A 21,111-nucleotide genomic window follows, 5' to 3' on the forward strand; every position below is an offset into this window, starting at 1 on the left:
GGAGCCAGTCTGATCACAACATGAAATATTTCGTAGAAAAACTAATGCAGCTGCTGCATCTCCCTCTGCAGCTGGCAGGGAGTGTGGGTGCTTTTACATGTATTGCACAGCTCCTTAGAGCTATTTTCAGCTGTAAATTGTGCACACAGTGCAATAGTGCAATACAGTGAACCCTCGTTAATATGACCCCCGATAATCTGACATACGCGCTTTACGACCATATTTCTTGGGAACAATGCAGCGAAACCTCTCCAAATCCCCCCGTTAATATGACAGCACCGCATTATGACCAAAGTTTTCGGGAACGACTATGGTCATAATAACGAGGGTTCACTGTACATAATTGTAGAAGAACCTTTTTGCATACAGTTGGCTGTAGAACACTAAAGCACAAACAGAAAACTTCACAGTTGCTGTAAATTGGTAAACCATTTGCATAGGGGTAGAAGAATGCCATTTCTGAATTCTGCATGATTACGCAATGTTACAAACTGATGCACAGCACACACAGCGGCCTTTGTTATGTTGTTGGTTGTGTCGTGAATGCCTTGTTCGCATTGTAAAAGCACACTTGCAAATACAGTGATCAAACGGGTGACCCTCACTTGTTACATCCAGACAACAGAGCTTACATGAAAATACACAGAAATTCAATATATTACCAGAGTTTAAACAAAACATTTTTTCTCACATGCAAAAAATATGTGGCTAAAAGCACTTTAAGCTACTTTTTCACATTTTTTGACAAAGGCCTTTTGTGACAGAATATTTCTCGTCATTTCTTTTCCAATGAAGCATTCCAGTTGTAATGCTCTCATGCATGCAGTATTTATCGACAAATGTTTTACCACACGTTTCAAAACTTTTAGGCAGCAACAGCTTCTTGTAGATTGAGAGTTACTGATAAGAATCACACCATAGTCATGCACTTAACATGGACTTGTATCGGATTGCTGATGATAAGTTACGCTTTCCTTAACATTGTTCTGCTGTCCATTTATGACCGCGAGCCATGCATATGCACATGTGCACAGTGAGTCACAACACACAGCAGATGTTTTTTTTTTATCTAATGTGACAGGCGATGTGACTGACCATTGTTCACAAGATGCACGTCTGGTGCTTACGTTCATTTTCCTTTCTAGGATTTGCCGGCACACCAGGTTACCTCTCGCCGGAGGTGTTGAAGAAGGATCCATATGGCAAACCTGTAGATATCTGGGCTTGTGGTAAGTGCATGCACCAGTGTAGGTTTACCCTGCGTGTATACCTTGAGGGGAATTTCCTTTTATTTTTTGAGGATGCTACACTCAATATTTTTTGAACAAGATTATTTAACATATTTTTTATTGTAAATATTAGAACAGGTTATCTTTTACAGTAACTGTGCTTCGCTTTGGATGGGAGTGTCAATGCAAGCTTTTATCTGGGGAAACATGTAATGAGGTGATGGTCAAAGAATTAGAATTTTGGATTTGTTATTAGTACATACTGCAGTCCATAGCCCTTAATTTGGATTAAAACTATGTTGAACTTTTATACATCAAGTTTAATTACGAGCAGCTATGCTATCTTTGCATATGTTTAGCAAAAATAGACCTGGGCCCTCAGTAGCTTTGACGGTGCTTCACGCACGAGCAGCGTTGAGGACCATAGCGTGTGCCGGAAGCACTACTGAAGTCATCGAGGACACCGTTGAGGAATTTTGTGAACATTAGCGCAAGCGAGCCCTACAAGCATGTTGTGCATCATGCCTGGTTCAGGAGGTGTGAATGTAACTTGGGGCCGTAGCAGGCATGCTACAAGCTGTAAAGACAGAAGCAGAAACAGGCTGACTACAATAGACGACTTCAGAAAATCCCAGTGCTCCTTGCGCACGCATTGCATCCTGGGTGCTTACTGAGTGGGGGAACGCAGGATATAATCCTTCACGTTTCGCTTTCGCTGATCTTGACACGTCGTGGACAACGGACTGGTAGGGGAGAGGGATTGAAACAGCTTGGAGGCCACCCGTTTCTTTCGTATTAGTAAGCTCCCACAGTTCAAAGTGGCGCTAAGTACTCTGTGATTTTCTGAAGTCGTCTATTGGCAACATGTGAAGAAAAGCCTACAAATCAGAGAAAATTGAAAAAAAGCAAAAATGCTTTTGCTTGTTTGTTGACAATAGGTCACAACTGGGTGTACTCCAGTTTACTTGGAACCTTTTTGTAGAAGTAACACAAGTATGCCTATTGCTTGCCTCCTACTGTTTGCCATGAGACCTTTACCACTTGCGTTATCTCAGTTGTCTCGCGACGTAAACACCCAATTATTAATTAACCACTTGCGTTATGCGAAAGTGGATCGCCTACTATTCAGATGGGCTCCTGATCACACACACACATTGTTTCAATCACAATAATCTTGTCTCTCCTGAATCAGTAAAAAACAATGAAAATGATTCAAAATCTGAAATGAAGCTGAATCCCAAACAACTATATTTTGAGATGATTAATGGAAACCTCAAATCTCATGCAAAGCCATCCCAAAAGAAACTCAAAGTGCATTACAAATTACTTGCAAAAATAATTAAGTTACAGTTACGACTACGTAATAATCACAAGTAATCCAGGAGTAATTAAGTACTGGGTGTATAATTAGTTATGGTAATTGGGTTGCTTGTGATTAATTACTTTACAGGACTGTTCGCCATTCAGCGTAAACTTGGGTGCCTCAAGTTTTCTTGTGCCATGGAGGCACTTGAATTTCCTGTCGTTTGTTTCTTCAGGTGTCATACTCTATATCCTACTCGTCGGGTACCCACCTTTTTGGGACGAAGATCAGCATAGGTTATACGCGCAGATCAAGGCAGGAGCCTATGACGTAAGCTTTGCCTTCCACTGTGGCATTACCTTCTGTCATGCGCACCCCTTTTCTGTGCCCCGTAGTATCCATCTCCCGAATGGGACACTGTCACACCAGAGGCGAAGAATCTCATCAACAGCATGTTAACCGTGAACCCTGCCAAACGGATAACTGCTGCTGAGGCACTCAAGCACCCCTGGATTTGCGTATGTTTCATTGCCAGTTGCCCATGTTGTCAGACTTTCGTGCACTACGTCTGCAATGTTACGTTCTGCTCTCTTTCAGCAACGCGAACGTGTGGCTTCTACCCTCCACCGCCAAGAGACGGTCGACTGCTTGAAGAAGTTCAATGCTAGACGTAAGCTTAAGGTAAGCCGGCCAGTTTTCATTCCTACTTGAGGTACTGATATAGTTTCATTAGAATTGAGCATGAGAGTAAAACTTTCTCACTGCCATCCGTGTTTGTGAACAAACAGTACAGCGAGAAAATGTTGCGAATTTTTCTAGGTCTTTTCGACACAGTCAGCGTACAGCATTTTTTTGCTTCGGCATTCCGTATAAAACTTAGCTGGCAGTGTGTGTTCAGTAGTAAAGGCTACATACATACATACTAGCAGATAGAAACAGATAGTACTAGTTTTGAGAATTTTGAGCTCTTATATTTCCGCTTTTTTGCCACATCAAATTAATGGACTCACTCAAATTAGCACTGACTTCTTAACTGACTTCTTAGAACTCCAGATGATAAATCAAATTACTTTTGAATATACAGTTAAACTTCAATATAACGAAAATATATACAGATGTATACAGGGTGTTTGCTCTAACTTGTCCAGAAATTATATTTAATAATAATTGTGTGTTTATGTCGCTAGACAACTGAGATCATGAGCGATGCCACAGTGGTTGGTCTGTGGATTGCTTTTGCCCACCTGAGGGTTCTTTAACGTGCGATGAAAGCTCACCACACGGCACCCCGTATTTAACGTCCCTCGCGGAAGACGGTGTGTCTAAGCAACTTGTACCCTGCCACCAAGTTGCTGGCGTCCTCGGCCAGGTTCGTACCCGCGATCTTGGGATCAGAAGGCGAACACGCTACTGACTGAGCCACCAAGGACGGTAAAAAATTACATTTAAAGCGAGCGATAAAAGAAAAGCAAGTGGTACTTTTCAGCTGCTTGAGTAAGAAACAGGTACTGCTTCACTAGTAGCACCTGTTTCTTAGTCATGTCGCTGAAAAGTAGCGCTAGTTTCTCTTTTATCAGTCACTTTAAATAAAATTTCTGGACAGGTTAGAGAAAACACCCTGTATATAAAATCAGGCTTGATACAACGAAATATTCTGCATAGGTAGTTGTGTTCTTTGTAAGTTTCGTTATATCGAGGTTTGACTGTAGTAGCCGCATGGTGTTTAACCAGTAAATCACGCAAGATCTAAAATGCTGGCCCTCTGCACTGCAGCATGGGGCAGGTGCAGGGCCCTGGCCATGTGCTACAGTGTGCATTTGTATGTTCGCGGTGTTTTGCTGTGGGGTATTCCTACAGCCTTGTGGTGCTGTGTGGCCACCCTGCTTGTTCCAACCCTGTCCTCATTGTACCTTGTATTTGTACTCTCGTTTGGCATATGTTACTGAACTCAGAACAGCATGGGTATATGTTGTCTGTCTCACAAGGAGATGGCAAAATGTTGACTGTGTGGTCTCACTGCTTAAACACCAGAAGTAATTGGCTGTTTCCTTTTTGTTCCAAAGGGAGCCATTTTAACAACAATGCTGGCCACCCGTAACTTCTCAAGTAAGTTACTTTATCACACACATCAGCCCAGGGTACACACATGTAACGCGTAAACGCGAGGAGGGCAGAGGCTTATCTTGAACCTTTGCCCATTCTCTTTATCTCTGTCTGAAGTCTGCACATCTGTATCTAGACGTCCTTCTAGAAGGGCAGAGAAATCAGTTGCTTTTGCCTCCAACTAAATGTGCATCATACTGCAAATCACTATTTATAAATGGAGCAATACCTTCACTGTAAGTCATAGTCTGTTTGCTCTACATATTATTCTAAAGCTTGATTTTCAGTGCTACAGAGTACCCACACTGTGTGACTGCAGGTAGCTTCAGCCTGACAAGCTCTGGTTTAAAATAAGTTGGAAATAGGCGTGCAAAAGAAATGCTTACCTCGCAAGATATTTTGCCATTAAGGGTCAATACCAAAGGTTGGGATTCCAGTTAAGACTGCTTGCTGTAGAGCTAGAAAATCAGTATATTCTAGTCTTCGCCATAAACACATCTTGACTCTAAGCAAATGTCTCGCCATGTTATGTGGGATCACAATGTTCTTTCAAGCGTTAAAACAAGATGTAATTTCAAATGCAATTTGGAAATGCACTGCATATCCATGTAACACAAAGTATTTCATTTAGACGTCTGCATCCTTGCATGCTGTTTGTGGTGTGAATGAGTAAAATTACCAATGTAGTATTTGTCGTTGTATTGGTGTCTCAACGTTCTGCACAGCTAACACCACGTACAGGTACACCCGAAGTGTAAACTATGTATGTAAATACACTCCCTTAATCTAGTTTGCCTGCTTTCTGCAGAGTGTGAGCTCATTGCTTTTCATCTTCATTCACTGTGTGAGGCCATTGTTTGTGCAGCGTTTAACTACCGTATTTATTTGAACACACTCCCACACATGCTGAGGAGCCCAGTACGGCGTGTGCATGAATCTTCCATTTCTAATGGGTTGCGTAACACCGGTGGCATGATGTATACTTCCAAAAGGTGGGCTTGTGCAATTTGTACATTCACAAAAGCTGCGTGTTGTGCTAAGGCCAAGGGCCTGTGTTTCAATGACAGCAGGGGAGGATCCAGGATTTTTCTGAGAGGGGGGGGTGTCCAGCCTCGGCCAGTATGGTAGATACACAATCTAGGTCAATTAAACACAATGTGAAGACAGAAATTGAGGAGGAGATCAGGACATCCTGACCCCCCCCTCTAGGGCCGCCCCCGGACGACAGCGTCAGTAAAGATAACCTTTGGTCGCTAATTACAGTGCTTAAGTTACAAAATGTTCTATTGGTCATTGTTTTCCCCAGTCTTTGGTACGAAAATCTGTTCATTTGTTAGTATATGTGCAACTCCTAGCTAGTGAGCTCAAAAGATATTACTTGGTCTCGCGAATTTTTAATTGCTACACTAATCGTGGTTTCTTTTCCTTGTCCAAGGTTTTGAAATATATGGTACCTATGGGGGGGTTACCGCCAAAAGTAATAGTTCATGGTCAGCAGTACAGTCTTGTAGTTCTAAATCATAAAATAAAAAATACAGAAGTATTGCTCATAAAAGCCTTTGAATATCTATTATGACGGCTGTGCAAACATTCAGATTTTTGGAATACCGAAGCGAATAATTGTGTATTTGATTCAGATTCCAAATGGAATATGAAATAGCATATTTGAATAGTTTCAAAGCTATATGCAGAAGGCTGAAAATGACACATGAGAAGGCAGTACAACAAAGTGAGTGCTGCTTCACATGAAGATCTGTATGCATGTAACATGCTCTATGTACGTTGACGTCCGTGCATACGTTCCATAAGTATTTGGTTTGTTTACACTACTACTCCCCTAATGTTTCCTTTGGCTATATATATGTACATATTTACCATGATTTTAAAACAACTATTTGTACAGGCCTATTGTGTACATATTTGAAAGCTACAGTATGTGGAAAATTCGATGTGTTTCTTTCTCTCCTTTTTGTTTACTCGTTGGCAGGAACTTTACTGTGCTGTTGCTTGCAGCCATATGTTAGCATTGTGCTTCCCAAATTAATTATACTTACGATTAAAGGGACAATAAAGAGATCTAGTGAAGAGTCTAGAAGAGTTTCATGCTGCTCTACTGCAGTTGTCATGTGAAGTACCAGAAGTCTGCCTGATATAAAAAAAAATAATGTAGCTATTTGGCAAAAAACGCAGGAATCTGTTGTGACAACCATGCCTGCTCTGCAGCCGATAGCATGAGAAAGCACTGTTAGGTCTATTCGCAGCAGCATTTTACTTTGACTCACTTAGCGAACTTGATGCGCGTGTTGTCACTACCGTGCACATAGGTGTGTCACATTGGCGCTGTGTTGGGTAGTTAACGGTGAAGTGTGGTTGTGAACCATGATGATATAAATAAAATTTTTAGGGTGTCCCTTCTTAGGGTGTCCCTGTGTATAGAAGGAAAAGGGCACCTGCTCTGGTAGTATTGTAAATTCGCAAGATTTTTGACTATGTGCTTGATCTCAAATGAATACGGTACTAGGCTTGTGGGTAGAAGCACAACCTCATGGAGGGTGTTCAGTTTTCACCTCTCTCACATGTCTCGTGCGATGTTGCATGCCATATTTCATACATTCTTACTCTCAGCGAGACATAACGCATGTCATTACCACTTTTTCTGTATCCTTGTTTATGCTTTTCATGCTTTACCTGCAGGCCATGTTACTCCTACCAACACAGGTAAAAGTTTCATTTTGTCTCCATAAAGATGGGGATGGCGTAGCTTTTTTATCACCCTCTTAGATCAGGCACCGGAAATTTGTTTATTTCACTAAAAACAACCACGCAAGGGATGTTGTGGATGGTTGAATAAAAGGGGAATTGTTTTGCTTCCAAGTTTCCTGTGTCTGCAGAGGTAGTGCATTTTGAAAGAGTTTTTTCTTCTTGTCAACAATTGTCCATACAAACTTTAACGTCTTCCCAGGAGCTTCTTTAGCAGCCAGAATCATTCTTACCTTCCCTCATATTGAATGCACGAGTTTAAGCTGGCCCACATGTTGCATATCGCGGTGCATAAAACCCTGTGTTGAAGCAGCGTGCATAATATATGGAGCTTGTAGACTGCGGACCTATCTCCAAGGTCACATGAATCTGTGGCCCTATGTAACAGCTGGATGCCGGTGTCGGCAAGGCGGTGTTGAGCCTTGCAGGAAACTAAAACACGGCTTTTACACCTTGTGTAGAATTCAGGGCTATCTTGACATGCATTCCCATATACAGAACACTGATCCCATGCGTGAAATTTTTACAGTGCATAACATGCACCATTTAATGCGATCGAATATGTACCACGTGGGTCTAGCTTCAGATTCCATTAATGCAAAGCATGCTGAACATCTTTATTATTGAAATCCGTAATGTCAGATCCCTTGCATGTATGCATACAGCCATTTGGAAAGCAGGAGTACTTCAAGTTCATGCAACTTGTGTTTTGCTTCGGATAAAGCCTTTATGTAACAGTTGCTATGGCTACACTTAATATCGTAGAACGTGAAGAAAAAACACTTAATACACTTAATACATAATAAAATATTTAAAAAAACAAAAAAAAACACTTAATACTTAATAAATGTGCCATTAACTACAAGTGCTACGCAAGCATGTCCTGTTTCCCCAATGTGATACATACATGTGACCTATGTAATGTAGCATGTTGCACAAGGTATAAAATCAACCAACATGAAGCTCTAACATTCCTTTCTTGAAAAATCACTATAAAGATTGGCTGGAGTGGTGCTCCTGTAGAGTAATAGCAATACTAGCTGGAATTCTTGGCACTCATTGACATGATTGTGTACTAGTAATGGATCTGGTACTGATACTAATGTTGACAGAGCTTACCTTTGAGCAAAGTAGATTCTCTTCTGTGGCGTTAGATAAAAAACTGTGCAGAGCACCACACAAGCTGAACTTTTAGGATTCCTCATCGCCCTAGCTCTATCATATCCTTTTCTGTGCACGTGCATGGCGGTGTTCAGGTGCATGTTTGTTCTTGATGGTCACGCTGTGCATGAGCTCACAGGATGTGGTGGTTGTTCTAGCAGTGGTGTCAGCTGCTGTTTAACGCTTCGTCTATCAAAATAAGAGTAGCATTCACCCAAGATGTAATATGTGGCTTATAACTTCAATAATCTTATTTCTTCAGCATACTCGTAAGTTAGCATCATTATTACTTCTGTATTCGCTATACTTCTAGATTAATGAGCCACAATATACTCTAACATCTGTGCAATGTCTCTATGCCTACATGCTGAAATAGCATCGTCTCTACACATCAAGGGTGGAGAAGTTTGTTTTGGATAATTAAGGTGAACAACCACATAGTTTGTCGCTGTCTACCCTCCATGACATACCACGTGTTGGTGCTGAGTCTGTGGTAAAATGTGTTTGTGACGTGTACCATGCCAAGCCCTGGAACAGCTCAAGCTTTGAGCATGTTTGCCTCTAGTTGTGTTGAAGTTGGTGACACACTTGTTACACACAATGCCTAGTGACATGTCCTCGTGCACATTCACACCCGTGTTTGTTTTGTCTGCTTTATAGGACCCAGTTGGCAAGGAGGTGTATTAGTGTACAAATTCCTTCTTCATAGTATGTTAGTGGCTGGTGGTGCTTGCCATGTGGAAAGTGGTTCCGTGTCCTGCTTTATTGTGCTGTGCTCTCTTTCCCATGTGCTGTATTTGAGCAGCCCATCAATGTTTTCTGTTTACCCTGACCAACGTATTCCAGAATATAAAACCTCTTTGCTCTAGTCGTGATATCACTTAGGGTGCCGTGTGAGGCATTTCAGTTGTACATTTTTTGACATGACTATACACTATGTTAAGGAGAAAAGGCATACCTTTCTGAAATATGTTAGCGAGCCATTGGACGACATCGGGATATTTTTTCTGGAGGGAGAGGGAAAGTGAAGGGGCTTCGTACTTTTTTGTCTCCAGGGGAAGGTCCAGGGTTCATCTGAATGAGGGGGCATAATGCACACTGATTAAGATAAATCCAGGGCAGGACATCTGGACCACTTGCATGGCTAACTAACTCACATTTGAATGGTGATGGAATACCAAAGGAGTCTACCATGTTTTGGATCTGGGTTCAGTTCTTAGTGTTGTGAATGCAAGCTCTACATTTAAGGGTGAATTGGCTGCCATGTAATAATGTTACTGCTGAAACAAATAAGTTCTTAATTTTGATCATGTGAGTAGAGAATCCAGTACACAACATGCCTATGCCATGTGGTGTTTCTACACTCCAGGTCGGAGCATTATGACAAAGAAAGGAGATGGTTCCCAAGTCAAGGAGTCCACTGACAGCAGCACTACCATAGAAGACGATGATGTCAAAGGTACATGTTGACAGAATTCTGCATGCTTCATGGTCTCGTTAAAAATTCGAAGTAGTACTCAGTTTCACAGAACGTATGTGAGCTCTAAAAACGATAAAATGCTCAGTGCCGGGGGAAAAACGAACACAAGACAAAAATTCAACTAAACGAGCACTTAAACAGTGCTTGTTTTGTCTTGTTTTTGTGTTGTGTTCGTTTTCCCCCTGCGCTGAGTGTTTTATCCTTTTTAGAAGGGATCACGAACCCGCCTGGATTTTAACCTTATTTCACTGTATCTGAGTCATGGCTTCATATGAGCCTTTCTGGAATCCCAAACATAACATTTCGTGCATTTACTATTAAAACTCGTCTTCCTTACACAAAATATTTCAGAGAAATAGCTAGATTACCTTGACTTTAAGAATTCCTACAGGTTTTGCAAAGTAATGTTGTCAAGTGAGTTGTCTAAGGCTGAACATAGCTATTGCACATATACATTACATGCTATAGTGTTACACGTACATGGGGAACTATTGGGGAATGCACATTTTCATTTCTGAAACTTGCATAGGTTATATCTCTTTCATGACTATTGAGGTCATACTTTGGTATGCACAGTAGGCAAGTTTCTTTTTTTTAAATTTGGTTGAAAAATGTTTGAATGTTTAATTTAAAAGGTTGAAAAATGCTTGCCCTCTGTAGTGCCTTCCATGGGGAGCTTGAGGCACACTTCATAGTAGAAAGACAGAGAAGCAGAATGCTCAGTTATGCTTAGTGGAGATCAGGGCAAGAAGTCTTGAAACCGATTATCATAATGGCTCTATAGTATGTGACTACACGTTCATTTCGTGATCACTGGCTGTCATGGGAGATCTGTTCACCTCCATTTCATTTCATTTCTATTACCTTACGTACCTCATACGGTGTGCCACATATACGTGGTACATAGTAAGCAAATGAAGCACTTCCAAATTGCTTCCATTGTTGATAACATTGGTGTTATTACTGGTGTTAACATTGGTTGTACTGATGCTTCATATATCAGTGCCATCACCTTTGCTTTGCAGTTTATCATTCAGAAAACATTAGTCAAAATATTTCTCTTTTGCATTTTGCACAGTGTCCTGCAATGCAAACAATTTCTATTGGACTGTGCACACATTTTTCAGTTCATCTTCTGAGTAAAATGAGGGCCAGTAACTCTTTGCAAACAGTTTGAAGGTGAACACCACCTGCCTAAGTCATTTTTTTTTCTTTCTCCAATTAATTATCTACAGTTCTTTGAGACCACCCCTTTTACTACGGATAATTTTACTCCTAGAGGATTTCCAGGTGTAAGGCCAAGGTTGGGCTCACTTTTATCAGCTGCAGACTGTCAGCAATTTTTATTTTTTTCAATTTTTCTTGTGCATAAGATGCAGAATTCATATCCCAACAAAATACCTGCATATTCTTCATCAATACGTGAATCTTCCAGAAGAAGGTTGTCTCACGGAATGCCTCAGTGTGGGCGTTATACAGGGTGCCTCACCGAAAAAGGACCAGGGTCTAAAGGAAAAACGGAGTGCTGGACACAAATGGAACCAACTGTACGTGTTTGGCAGTTGTGTGGTCTATCCAAAACTATTTTTTTCATTGCCCCTTGTTAATTAATTAGCGGTAATTAATTTTCTGACTTTTTAATTATAAAAGCTGCAAAGTTGTTCCTATGATAACATCTGATCTCTTCAGTCGCCTGATACCAAAGCGGTTTTCAGAACAAAAGTCCGTTCGATAGATCGTCCGCAAAAAAAATCGTGAAGGAACACCATTTTTTTCTTTATTGCTCATTGTGCATCTTCGAAGACGCGTCTTTCACCCCCCAGTGTGAGAGAGTGAAAGAGCACAGTGCCGCCTCATGCGTCGGAGATGAGTTTTAAACTTGCGGAAACAAAACAAACACAAATGTATTGGGTGACTCTACCGCAACTGCCCTTATCTTGGGTTGCATCTTCTGTTTTCTTTTAATCTTTTTCGAGGACGCAAGAGGCAATAGTGTGCTCTTTCATCGTCTCGTTTTGGGGGTGAAGGAAATCCGCGTCTCTAGAGATGTGCAATGAACAAAATAAGAAAAAAATGGTGTTCCGTCACGAATTTTTTGCTAACGATCTATCGAATGGATTTTTGTTCTGAAAACGGCTTTGGTATCAGGCAACGGAAGAGATCAGATGTTCTCATTGGAACAACTTCGTAGCTTTTATAATTAAAAAGTTAGAAAATTAATTATCGCTAATTAATTAACGAGGGGCGATGAAAGAAATATTTTTGGATAGACCACACAACTGCCAAACACGTACAGTTGGTTCCATTTGTGTCCAGCACTCAATTTTTTCTTTAGCCCCTGGTCCTTTTTCGGTGGGGCACCCTGTATTCTCAAAGATCGATTAAAAAGTAAACGAAAAGAAAAGCTCACTCGAACATCACTCGGCATCGAGAAGCTTGCACTCTCACTCAGTCATCAAGATGAGTTAATTGTCACTGCTAACAATGTCATCTGTCATTCTACCTCTGGCACACACAGGAGTTATGAGGTCATTATACTGTTCTGTCGTGCTGTGTACATCGTGCCATATGCTTCTCTATTTTTTGTTGTGAGGTGGTTTGTGCAGTGCATTGCAGTGAACTGTTTGTGATACTTGTCTTTCTTGCTCTTCACTTCTGTTTTGCATGGGTATTGACTGCTGCTGTAAGTGAAACTTGTGTAAAGGTTGCTGCTCAGTGCAAGAAATGAAGTGGTTAAGATGTCACAGATTTTGTGCACGCTTGGGGGATGGAAAAACTGCAATCTGCAATGTTTTTTTTTTTAATGATTACAGGCCTTCTCGTGCATGAAATGACATGGAATCTACATGGTGTTGCACTGTTGCAAGTTTGTTCTGAACACTTGAAAACTGTACATTGCTTACATTAGGAAATAAGTAGCATTTTAGGGACACTTTTGTTGTAATACAGGTTAAAACGTACATAACTCAATCAGAATAGCATTGATTTTGATTAGCAATGCATTTTTTCCATGGTGTGTCCTGTGGAAAATGCTACACTATGGGAGGGCTGGTGGTTGGTGGGCATTTTGAACTAGCTTTTGGCAACAAACATTGGCAGCGATAAGAGTAGTGAATGCGTGAACAGATAAATAAGAAGACATTGTACACGTGCTAATCGGGTGACTACTAAGTTTTCACCTCCTGCCTAGGGAATAGTTACTTTCAGACCCGAAGGTATGCTTATTGCATGTAGCGATAGGATTATGCATCAGAACAAACAGAATCCAGTGAGGTACACCCTTTGAGGAACCTAAACACTTTTTCAGCACAATTACTTTACAGCCACACTTCAATTATTGTGCAACTGATCACTTTGTTACGAGGAAAGACACGGAAAAACTTCTTTGCAACACTGTTATGCCTGCACCGCAGTTTTGATTCATTTTTCGCACTGAAGCAATGCTATTTACTCTCTACATGGTGGTACTGCTTCTTGAAAACAATACTTTTTCTTGCTCTGTTTTCTTCTCACTTTCTCTCTCCTACTGTCCTTTCTTTTTTTGCCCCCCTCCTCCTCTGTAGACAACGTCCATGCGGCACCTGAACGAAGTAAAACAGTTATTCAGGGTGGACCAAGGTAGGACCGCAGCAGCAATACACGCTGCCTCTTTGCAGTCAAATGCATTTTGATAGTGTGGACGTCTGTTTGCGAGGAACTGCGATTTTGCATTGATGTCTGTGCTGTTGCAATGGGAATAATTAGAGCACACACACATATACACACACGCAAATGCTATGGAATGCTAAGCACATTGTTCACAACATTTAGCCACTGCAGAAAGGACCAGCACCGAAGTTTAATATCTGTTAAAATACGAGGGATGTTTCTGTTTCTGCAGATGACTTGCTGCATATATGTCAGTTGCAAATTCTTTTTCAGTCTCTTTTCTACCTTCAGCATACTGTTAGTAATACTAATAGGTATTTCACGAGTATCCATGAAACAGTTATTCCATACAAGATGGCTTAGACAAAAGAGCCTCGGTGCATGCCAAAGATAACAATAATACGTGTAGACGGCATTAACTAGAAAATGAGCCTGATACGTATCTATACCAGTTGGGCAAACACGACACATAATGTCTCCACACACAATGTTTCCAAACCTTAAGTAACAGCAAAAGAAGCAGGTGTGCCTGCTTTTTATCCTCTGGCTGAGTTTTCTAAAAAGGTTGCCGGAATCATGCGTCATGATTCTGCTGCTTCTTGTAGGCATGGATATGATTGGATAAGATTGGATATGATTGGATATGCTGGATAGGCATGGATAATTGTTGCATGAAAACGATTTTGGTGACTACTTCAGTTCTGCTAAGTAAAGTAGTGTTGTGTGGCATGCTCTGTGCCTTCAGTGTGCTAAACACATCTAGGATATAATAGGATTGCCACCTGTCAGAGAAGCGTGCACACAAAGTAATTAGTTCGCACTCCACAGATCAAGAAAGCATTCAGTCTGATGCTCGGCAATTCTTTAACCTGTAGTGTGGGCACAATGTATGTATTTTAAGCCTTTGTGCAAAAGCAAATGTTGTGGGAGAGCAAAGACCCACTTGGACCTAATTGTACTGAGGTGTGTTGTCTACTTGCTGGATCTGTGCCATGTGTATGGTACACTTTTGTTGCTTCTCTTGAGCACGTCAGTAGTCAGCACCTGCTTACATAATGCCATTCTGACTAACGCGTGTCATCAATGAAGCGTTATTGCGCTAAAGCAGTCCTATTTATGTCTATTAGTGTCTCTGGATGGAAAACTACAAAACTAGGGCTGCTACAGCTAGGCCAAGAGCATTGTTTGAAGACGTTAGGGGCATTGACTAATAGAACAGTTCCTGTCAGCTCTAGTTACAATGAACAAACAGCAGTTGACCATAAAAATTAATGGAGCTAGGGTTGTGACAGGGGTATCATAGCAGGATAATTTACCCCCTGTCATGTGAGGAGTCTGAATGATAACTGAAACCGATAGAGATTGAACCGTTGAACACGTGCCTCGCGCCACCCAGCAAAACACGCTGAGAAGCTCTACACGAATGTTCAGTTGCCATTGGTGTTGACGATCGTTAAGAGGGGCCGTCTCATCTGTTCCAATTGATTTCAAAACTGTGGTGCCATTTTATTCTTCGTGGCCCACTGACCACGGTATCAAAAAATCCCACGCAAAGTAGTGGCATCGTTTTACTGTCATTTGACGCCGGATGTTGGGAGTATGCCGGAAGTCCCTCTCTGGAAAAATGAGAAAACGTCACTCCCGGAGAACCAATGAGGGCACGACCTTGAGAAAAGGAGTGCTGCGGCCCTATGGGGATCTCAGAGTTATGGGGCATTTGGGCTTTAAAGTTCATTTCATATCTAAGCACTTTTCAAACGAAAAGTTGGCGAAGTAGATTGTCGACAGACGCTGACCATTGTGGTATTGATTTCGTAGATGGGCTTCCGAATGTGACCGTCCCTTTAAGACTCCCTGTGTGACCGAGGTACAAAATAAAACATAATTTAATAATTTATAAAATATATTTATTTATAATAATTGTAATAAAATAAAATAAATTAATAAATCGCTGGTATCAAGTGGCCACAAGCATTTTCACGAAATCTGCAGTTAAGTACACAAGTACAGCATTTTTGTAAATCTTACCTATATAATGGAGATGTGAAAACGTTTCATGGCTTTGGGCGCTAAGTTTTTAGACTGACAGTTGGCAATCCTAGTATTCATAATGCTGCTTTTTGTGTTGCACTGTCATTGAAGCCATTTGTCTGGTGAATATGTTTTAGCCAAGGTGGCCAGTGTCTCTTACTGGGTCATTATTTTATCAAACGACACAGTAAATTTCTAGCTATTGATAAATCTTTAGCTCAGAATGTAACATCTGCTGAATTAAATTGGCAGGGCCATACAATGCCATGTGGTCCAGAGATGCTGCTCTGCCCTCAAGGGTTAGTGTGTAAAAATTGTTAGAGCTCTCCCAAACCTCTGCAGCAGCGTTACTCAAGGTACATGGTTCACTAAGGTTGAGAAGTAGGGAAAAAGAAGCTATAGCTCACCAAATGTCCTACTGTGCTGCTCAACATTTGCTCAGCATTGGTGTTAATGCGAAATAACTGAATTTTGTGACTGGCAGAAGGACGCAACACACTAATGTCAAATTATTTCCCAAACATTCAGTATGTGCAGACGTGTTCCATTTGCATGAGCAGTAATGAAGTCAACTGTACCTTTCAAGTCTGAGCCTTTATGAACTAATTACATGTCATGGAGCTGGGAATATGAGGTTTTGAAAAAAAGAAAATTGAAAAATCGTCGAGAAAACTGATTTGATTTTTTCCTCGATGTTTTTCCTGGAAATATTGCTGCAAAATATCCAATTTAAGGTATAAAAAATAAAGTTATGGCAATTACACAAATGAGAGCTAGGTATAAACAAACATTTGCCTTTTCGATTTGGACCAAATAAAAGCTATTACTCTCTATTTATATGGTAAACGCTTGTACTCTCATAAATCTTCAAGTCGTACAAGAGTGAACGCTGTGTGTTTTTTCCCCCAATCTTTCTGGAAGAAACATGAAAAGTTGCTTTTTAACAGTTCAAAATTTTGCATCTCTAGCTGGAACAGGACAATGTTTCTAATTTACCCCACCTGAATACAGACCATATTTATGAAATTGATTGAGCAAAAAGAGATACTTTAAGAAACGATAACATCTGTCATTGCAATTTTGTGTAATTGTAACAAAAATTTTAATAGTTCAAGGTCGATGTTGCTGACCTGTGGGGAGCATGACTTCTTGATCACCTGGCATAAATGATCCAGCTGCATTCTATGATTTACCCATAAAGGAACCGTACAAAGATTCTGACAAAAGGTTCTTGAGCATTATAGTCAGTCATTGTCAAAGACATCGGGCCACCTTGCTCAATGTTCCTTGCACTTTAGCGTAAGGTTTGTTTTCTTTGCTCTTTCTCGGAAAGTTAAGACAACTGTGGTCAATAGCAAGGGATTCCAAAAAACACACAAGACCTTGCAAACTTAGAAATTGCCGTAGCATCTCCAACGTGCACTATGACAACCACCACCTTTCCAAATATTACAGGTGAGATCGCCGGTTGCAGTGGGCAGCAGCTTGGTACAATGCTGAAGTGCTTCTTACTAACTGCATGACATCTGCACTTTATTATGCTTTCGCAGCTTTTGTCCGGTGGAGAGTCTGAGGCTCGCAAACATTGCTGATGTTGTTACTAACACATTCGAAGAACTTGGTGCTCTTCCTTTACTGCTCGGCATCAGGAAAAACTCCTCCTTGGATGAGAGGGGGGTCTTAGGTAGAGCCGTGTACGGGTGCGGTTTAATCGTGGATCCGCGCAGATGTCCGCATGGCATCCTGGTTTGCGGATAGGAATGTTTCGAACCCCACGCAGATCAAGTGAGGATAAAACTGCGTGCGTCTGCGGTCTGCACGAATTTCTACATTTCATCTGCGAGTAAATAATAAATACTATTGCCTCTGCAAACTTTCCCTAGGGGGAGATGTAAATGGCAGCACACGGTGAATCCACAATGGCGTTGAAGTTGCCAGTTGTAGATGAAAGTTTGTATACTGAAAAGTAAAAAAAGTTTGTTGATCAGAATTCATATTACTGAAACCCCAAGACTAGGGAATAGGGAAGTAATGTGAATAACATTTTAGTTTCGCAGATTGTTTCCTAGAAGTACGACTGTAAATGTGTGGATACACTCTCTATCTATTCAACTAGCGGGGTCGCGGATGCAGTCCCAGATCTCGCGTGTGCGCATGCTGTCATCCCTATCTCCACTCTGCTCTGGTCACAGGCACCCTTTCACAAATAAATGTATACTTACTGCAAGATGTAGCATTACATCTTCCTTTGCATAATGCCAGTGGCTTACGCACGTTCTACTGGAGAGATACTGCCACAGCATGCCATATTGCACTGAACTGAGCCTCAAAATGTTAGGACGGAACGTGTGTGTAACAAGGCAGCCAGGGAGAAACCAATGTCTGAGAACACCCCACCCCACCCCATCACCCCACCCTGAGACAAGAGGAACACACAGGGACAATGCAAGAAATTCTAACAGCGAGGGAGGAGTGGATACCGAGGGAATGCTTACACAATGCCTCCAGGTTAACGGAGCAATACCGCAGCACAGGATCCTCCCGTTACAAACTCATTGCTTCACAAACGCCTTGGGGATTGCAACAACTGTTATGCTGACCTTCGGTGAGTTTCTTCGTACACAGCCAGTATGGACAAAAAAACAAATTGATGAACAGCCTAGCTCAAAGATTCAGTAGGCAAAATATAAATGCCTCCGGTGAACATTACGCGCTTCCCCGAATTTTTGATAGAAACCGCAGAACTTGGTAGATTTAGAGTAGGTGATGTCACGAGGAGTTGATGTCTCTCCCCTACCGTCAGCGGAAGCATCCCTACTTTCCATTCAGCATTCAAGGTCTGCTAGCAGCTGTGGTGAGGAAACGGATGATGATGACGATAATGATCCTGGAGGCTATCCCCTTCGTATCGGGTGGACTTTGTAGTGCACTACGTGCCCTAGCCAGACTGAGAGACTGCTAACTGTTATTGCCCTCCTGGGAGTTATGTTGCCAGACACATTGCAGATTGTGCCTCCCTATGACGTACTTCTCAAAGCTAGAAATTTGTTTTATGATACTTCCACTTTACATAGAGACAGAATGGGAGACAGTTTCGGGAGAATACGGTGCGAGACACATGGATTGCAATGGCATGCGTTCCGTAAGATTCTGAAGACTCAAGGTTTTGTACCTGTGCCACACGGGTAGAACAAATGACATTATCGTCTAATGCCATTCGGGTCTTGAATGGCATTATCCACTGATGTCGTGCCGCAAGTCAGTTTTGTAATGACATTAAACCCCATGATATTGGTGCCGCCTGCTCACTAGTCAACTAAAATTCGTGCCCATTTAAGAACTTGGAAGGTTATCGAACAGATCGCAAATGCACGTTATATGTTTTGAAATTCAGCATTTATTTACATGTATATAAGCTTTAGTAAGACCTTTAAACCTTACTATCATGGTCACGTAAAAGCTATTTGCTAACTAGCACGCAATCCATAACAGAAAAAGTAGTGCCGTCGACAGAAAAATATTTCGAGAGGGGTTCTACGGGGACTTTGCGTGGGGGAGGAAGATTCCACCATCGTTTCCCCCCTCCCAAATGCACTACCAAATTCTTGGTTTAAAAGAAGTCAAGGTGTGGAATGAATCTTCGGTGTGTTCGAGAAGTTGCTGCATCATCCCTGTACGTTCCACTGTCTCAGGGGTATTTGGTGTTTCTGTCGTGGTTCTCCAGCTAGCCTCCACTTTGTGTCTTTTCCATGCGAATTTGTATCCATGTGCATTGTTATTCCCAATAGCTTGTACAGAAACCGGGGTCATTTCGGGCTTCGACAGCATTTTTCTGCATGTGCTGCTAGGGGTGGACCTTACTGCACAGTGCGGTGCACAGGGCTTTGTTTTCACCTTCAAAGTCTCACCAAGAGAAGGAAAACGCCTACAGTAGACTCTCGTTAATTCAAGCTCTATCTTGGGCTTTCAGAGTATTGAAAAGGCGGCCAATTTCAAACGGCGCTTTCGCCTAAGCCATACATTTTGTTCCCTCGTAAACAGTCCTACTGGCAGAAAACAGACTCCATCTCTCGAGGCACCCGCCTTTCAACTCGTTGCTCACTTTCAGACGTATTCGCCTGCTAAAGGAGCCTTATAAGTGTGCTTGCTTTGGCTAGCATTGAAAAGTTTGCTCTGTGGATTTATGTTTTGACTGAGCGGTCATCCACAGATAAGCCTTGATAAGCCTAAAGGCCCCTTGATGGATCAATTAATAATAATAATAATAAGCTTTTCATAAATAGCTCTACATTTCAATAAACTTTGTAACAGGCCTTTTTACTGATGTTTTGTGTGTGTCCCTACTCATAACCAATCTTTGGTGAAGAAAGGTTAAAAAATGTGCTTTGCATGTGCAGCTGCTCGCATAACAAACCATAATTTTGTCTTGCAGCACGTCTTTAGATGAATTTCCGCTAATTCGGATGTCTGATAATTTAAACAAAACCCTGCGGGCACCTGGAGTTTGAATTAATGACAGTCTACAACTTATAATTTTTGACATCCGTAACTCGCATTGCAGTAGTGAGGCAGGCAGCAAAACAGGCCAAACTTTGCATGGGGACATGTCACATTCACCCCCGTGTCAACCGAAAATATTATCCGAGTCTTATAAACTACAACACATATTTCAAAAGAGGTCAATGCATGTTCAATAATTAATTGTGTGTGTGAACTGCAGGAATAATCTCACAAGTGACACAGGTGGGGCAAACACATGATACCCATGATACATAAAATACTGCTCAAACAATACAAGCGGAACACTTGGTTTCTTGTATATTCTTAAAGGCACCTTTTTTCCTCTGTGTTATCAGCTGTAAGGAACAATAATGGGTCTATCCACGATCGTGAGTACTGTTCATGTTCTTCTTGCTCACATGCCCCCCCCCCCCTCCCCCTTGCAAAGAGCAAACAGAAATGCTTTCACACATTCTTCCTACTAATTAATACAAATGCTTTATAGTACAGCAAGTAGTATTAACCTTTAAGTAATGCAAGTAGCAATAAACTAGATAGGATAAGTGCCCCATGCATGAAATGCTTCAGTTTCCACTTCAGCCAACTTGTACTAATTCTCCCCTGCCCTAACATGGTGAAGAATATTACTTGGCTGTCAGAGCTGTAAATAAAATCCCTATGTGGATATGAATTCTGCAACTTTCTGCATAGTTTTAGAGCCACGTAGCACTCCCTATGACTGATACATTTGGCACTCGAGCATGTTCTTTTGACTCTTATTTCAGCTCGTAAACAAGAAATTGTGAAGCTGACTGAGCAACTTATAGAGTCCATCAATGGAGGAGACTACGATACCTACACGTGAGTTTCAGGGATCATTGTTTTCCAAACACGAA

General features: G+C 41.4%; 1 protein-coding gene across 3 annotated transcripts in view; it reads left to right on the top strand.

Annotated features, from left to right (window-relative positions):
• Positions 1 to 21,111, top strand: part of LOC135368583 (calcium/calmodulin-dependent protein kinase type II alpha chain-like) — a 106,862-nt gene that overhangs the window by 79,254 nt on the left and 6,497 nt on the right. For 2 of the 3 annotated variants that reach the window (XM_064601968.1, XM_064601966.1), the window contains exons 8-15: positions 1,146 to 1,229; positions 2,768 to 2,862; positions 2,928 to 3,050; positions 3,130 to 3,213; positions 4,596 to 4,638; positions 9,926 to 10,015; positions 20,572 to 20,604; positions 21,001 to 21,076. In XM_064601968.1, coding sequence (XP_064458038.1) covers positions 1,146 to 1,229; positions 2,768 to 2,862; positions 2,928 to 3,050; positions 3,130 to 3,213; positions 4,596 to 4,638; positions 9,926 to 10,015; positions 20,572 to 20,604; positions 21,001 to 21,076 — 628 coding nt within the window. The remainder of the gene's footprint in view (positions 1 to 1,145; positions 1,230 to 2,767; positions 2,863 to 2,927; positions 3,051 to 3,129; positions 3,214 to 4,595; positions 4,639 to 9,925; positions 10,016 to 20,571; positions 20,605 to 21,000; positions 21,077 to 21,111) is intronic. The other variant, XM_064601967.1, reaches the window with a different exon arrangement.

This window comes from Ornithodoros turicata, chromosome 9 (assembly GCF_037126465.1).
Source record: "Ornithodoros turicata isolate Travis chromosome 9, ASM3712646v1, whole genome shotgun sequence".
Taxonomy (NCBI): domain Eukaryota; kingdom Metazoa; phylum Arthropoda; class Arachnida; order Ixodida; family Argasidae; genus Ornithodoros; species Ornithodoros turicata.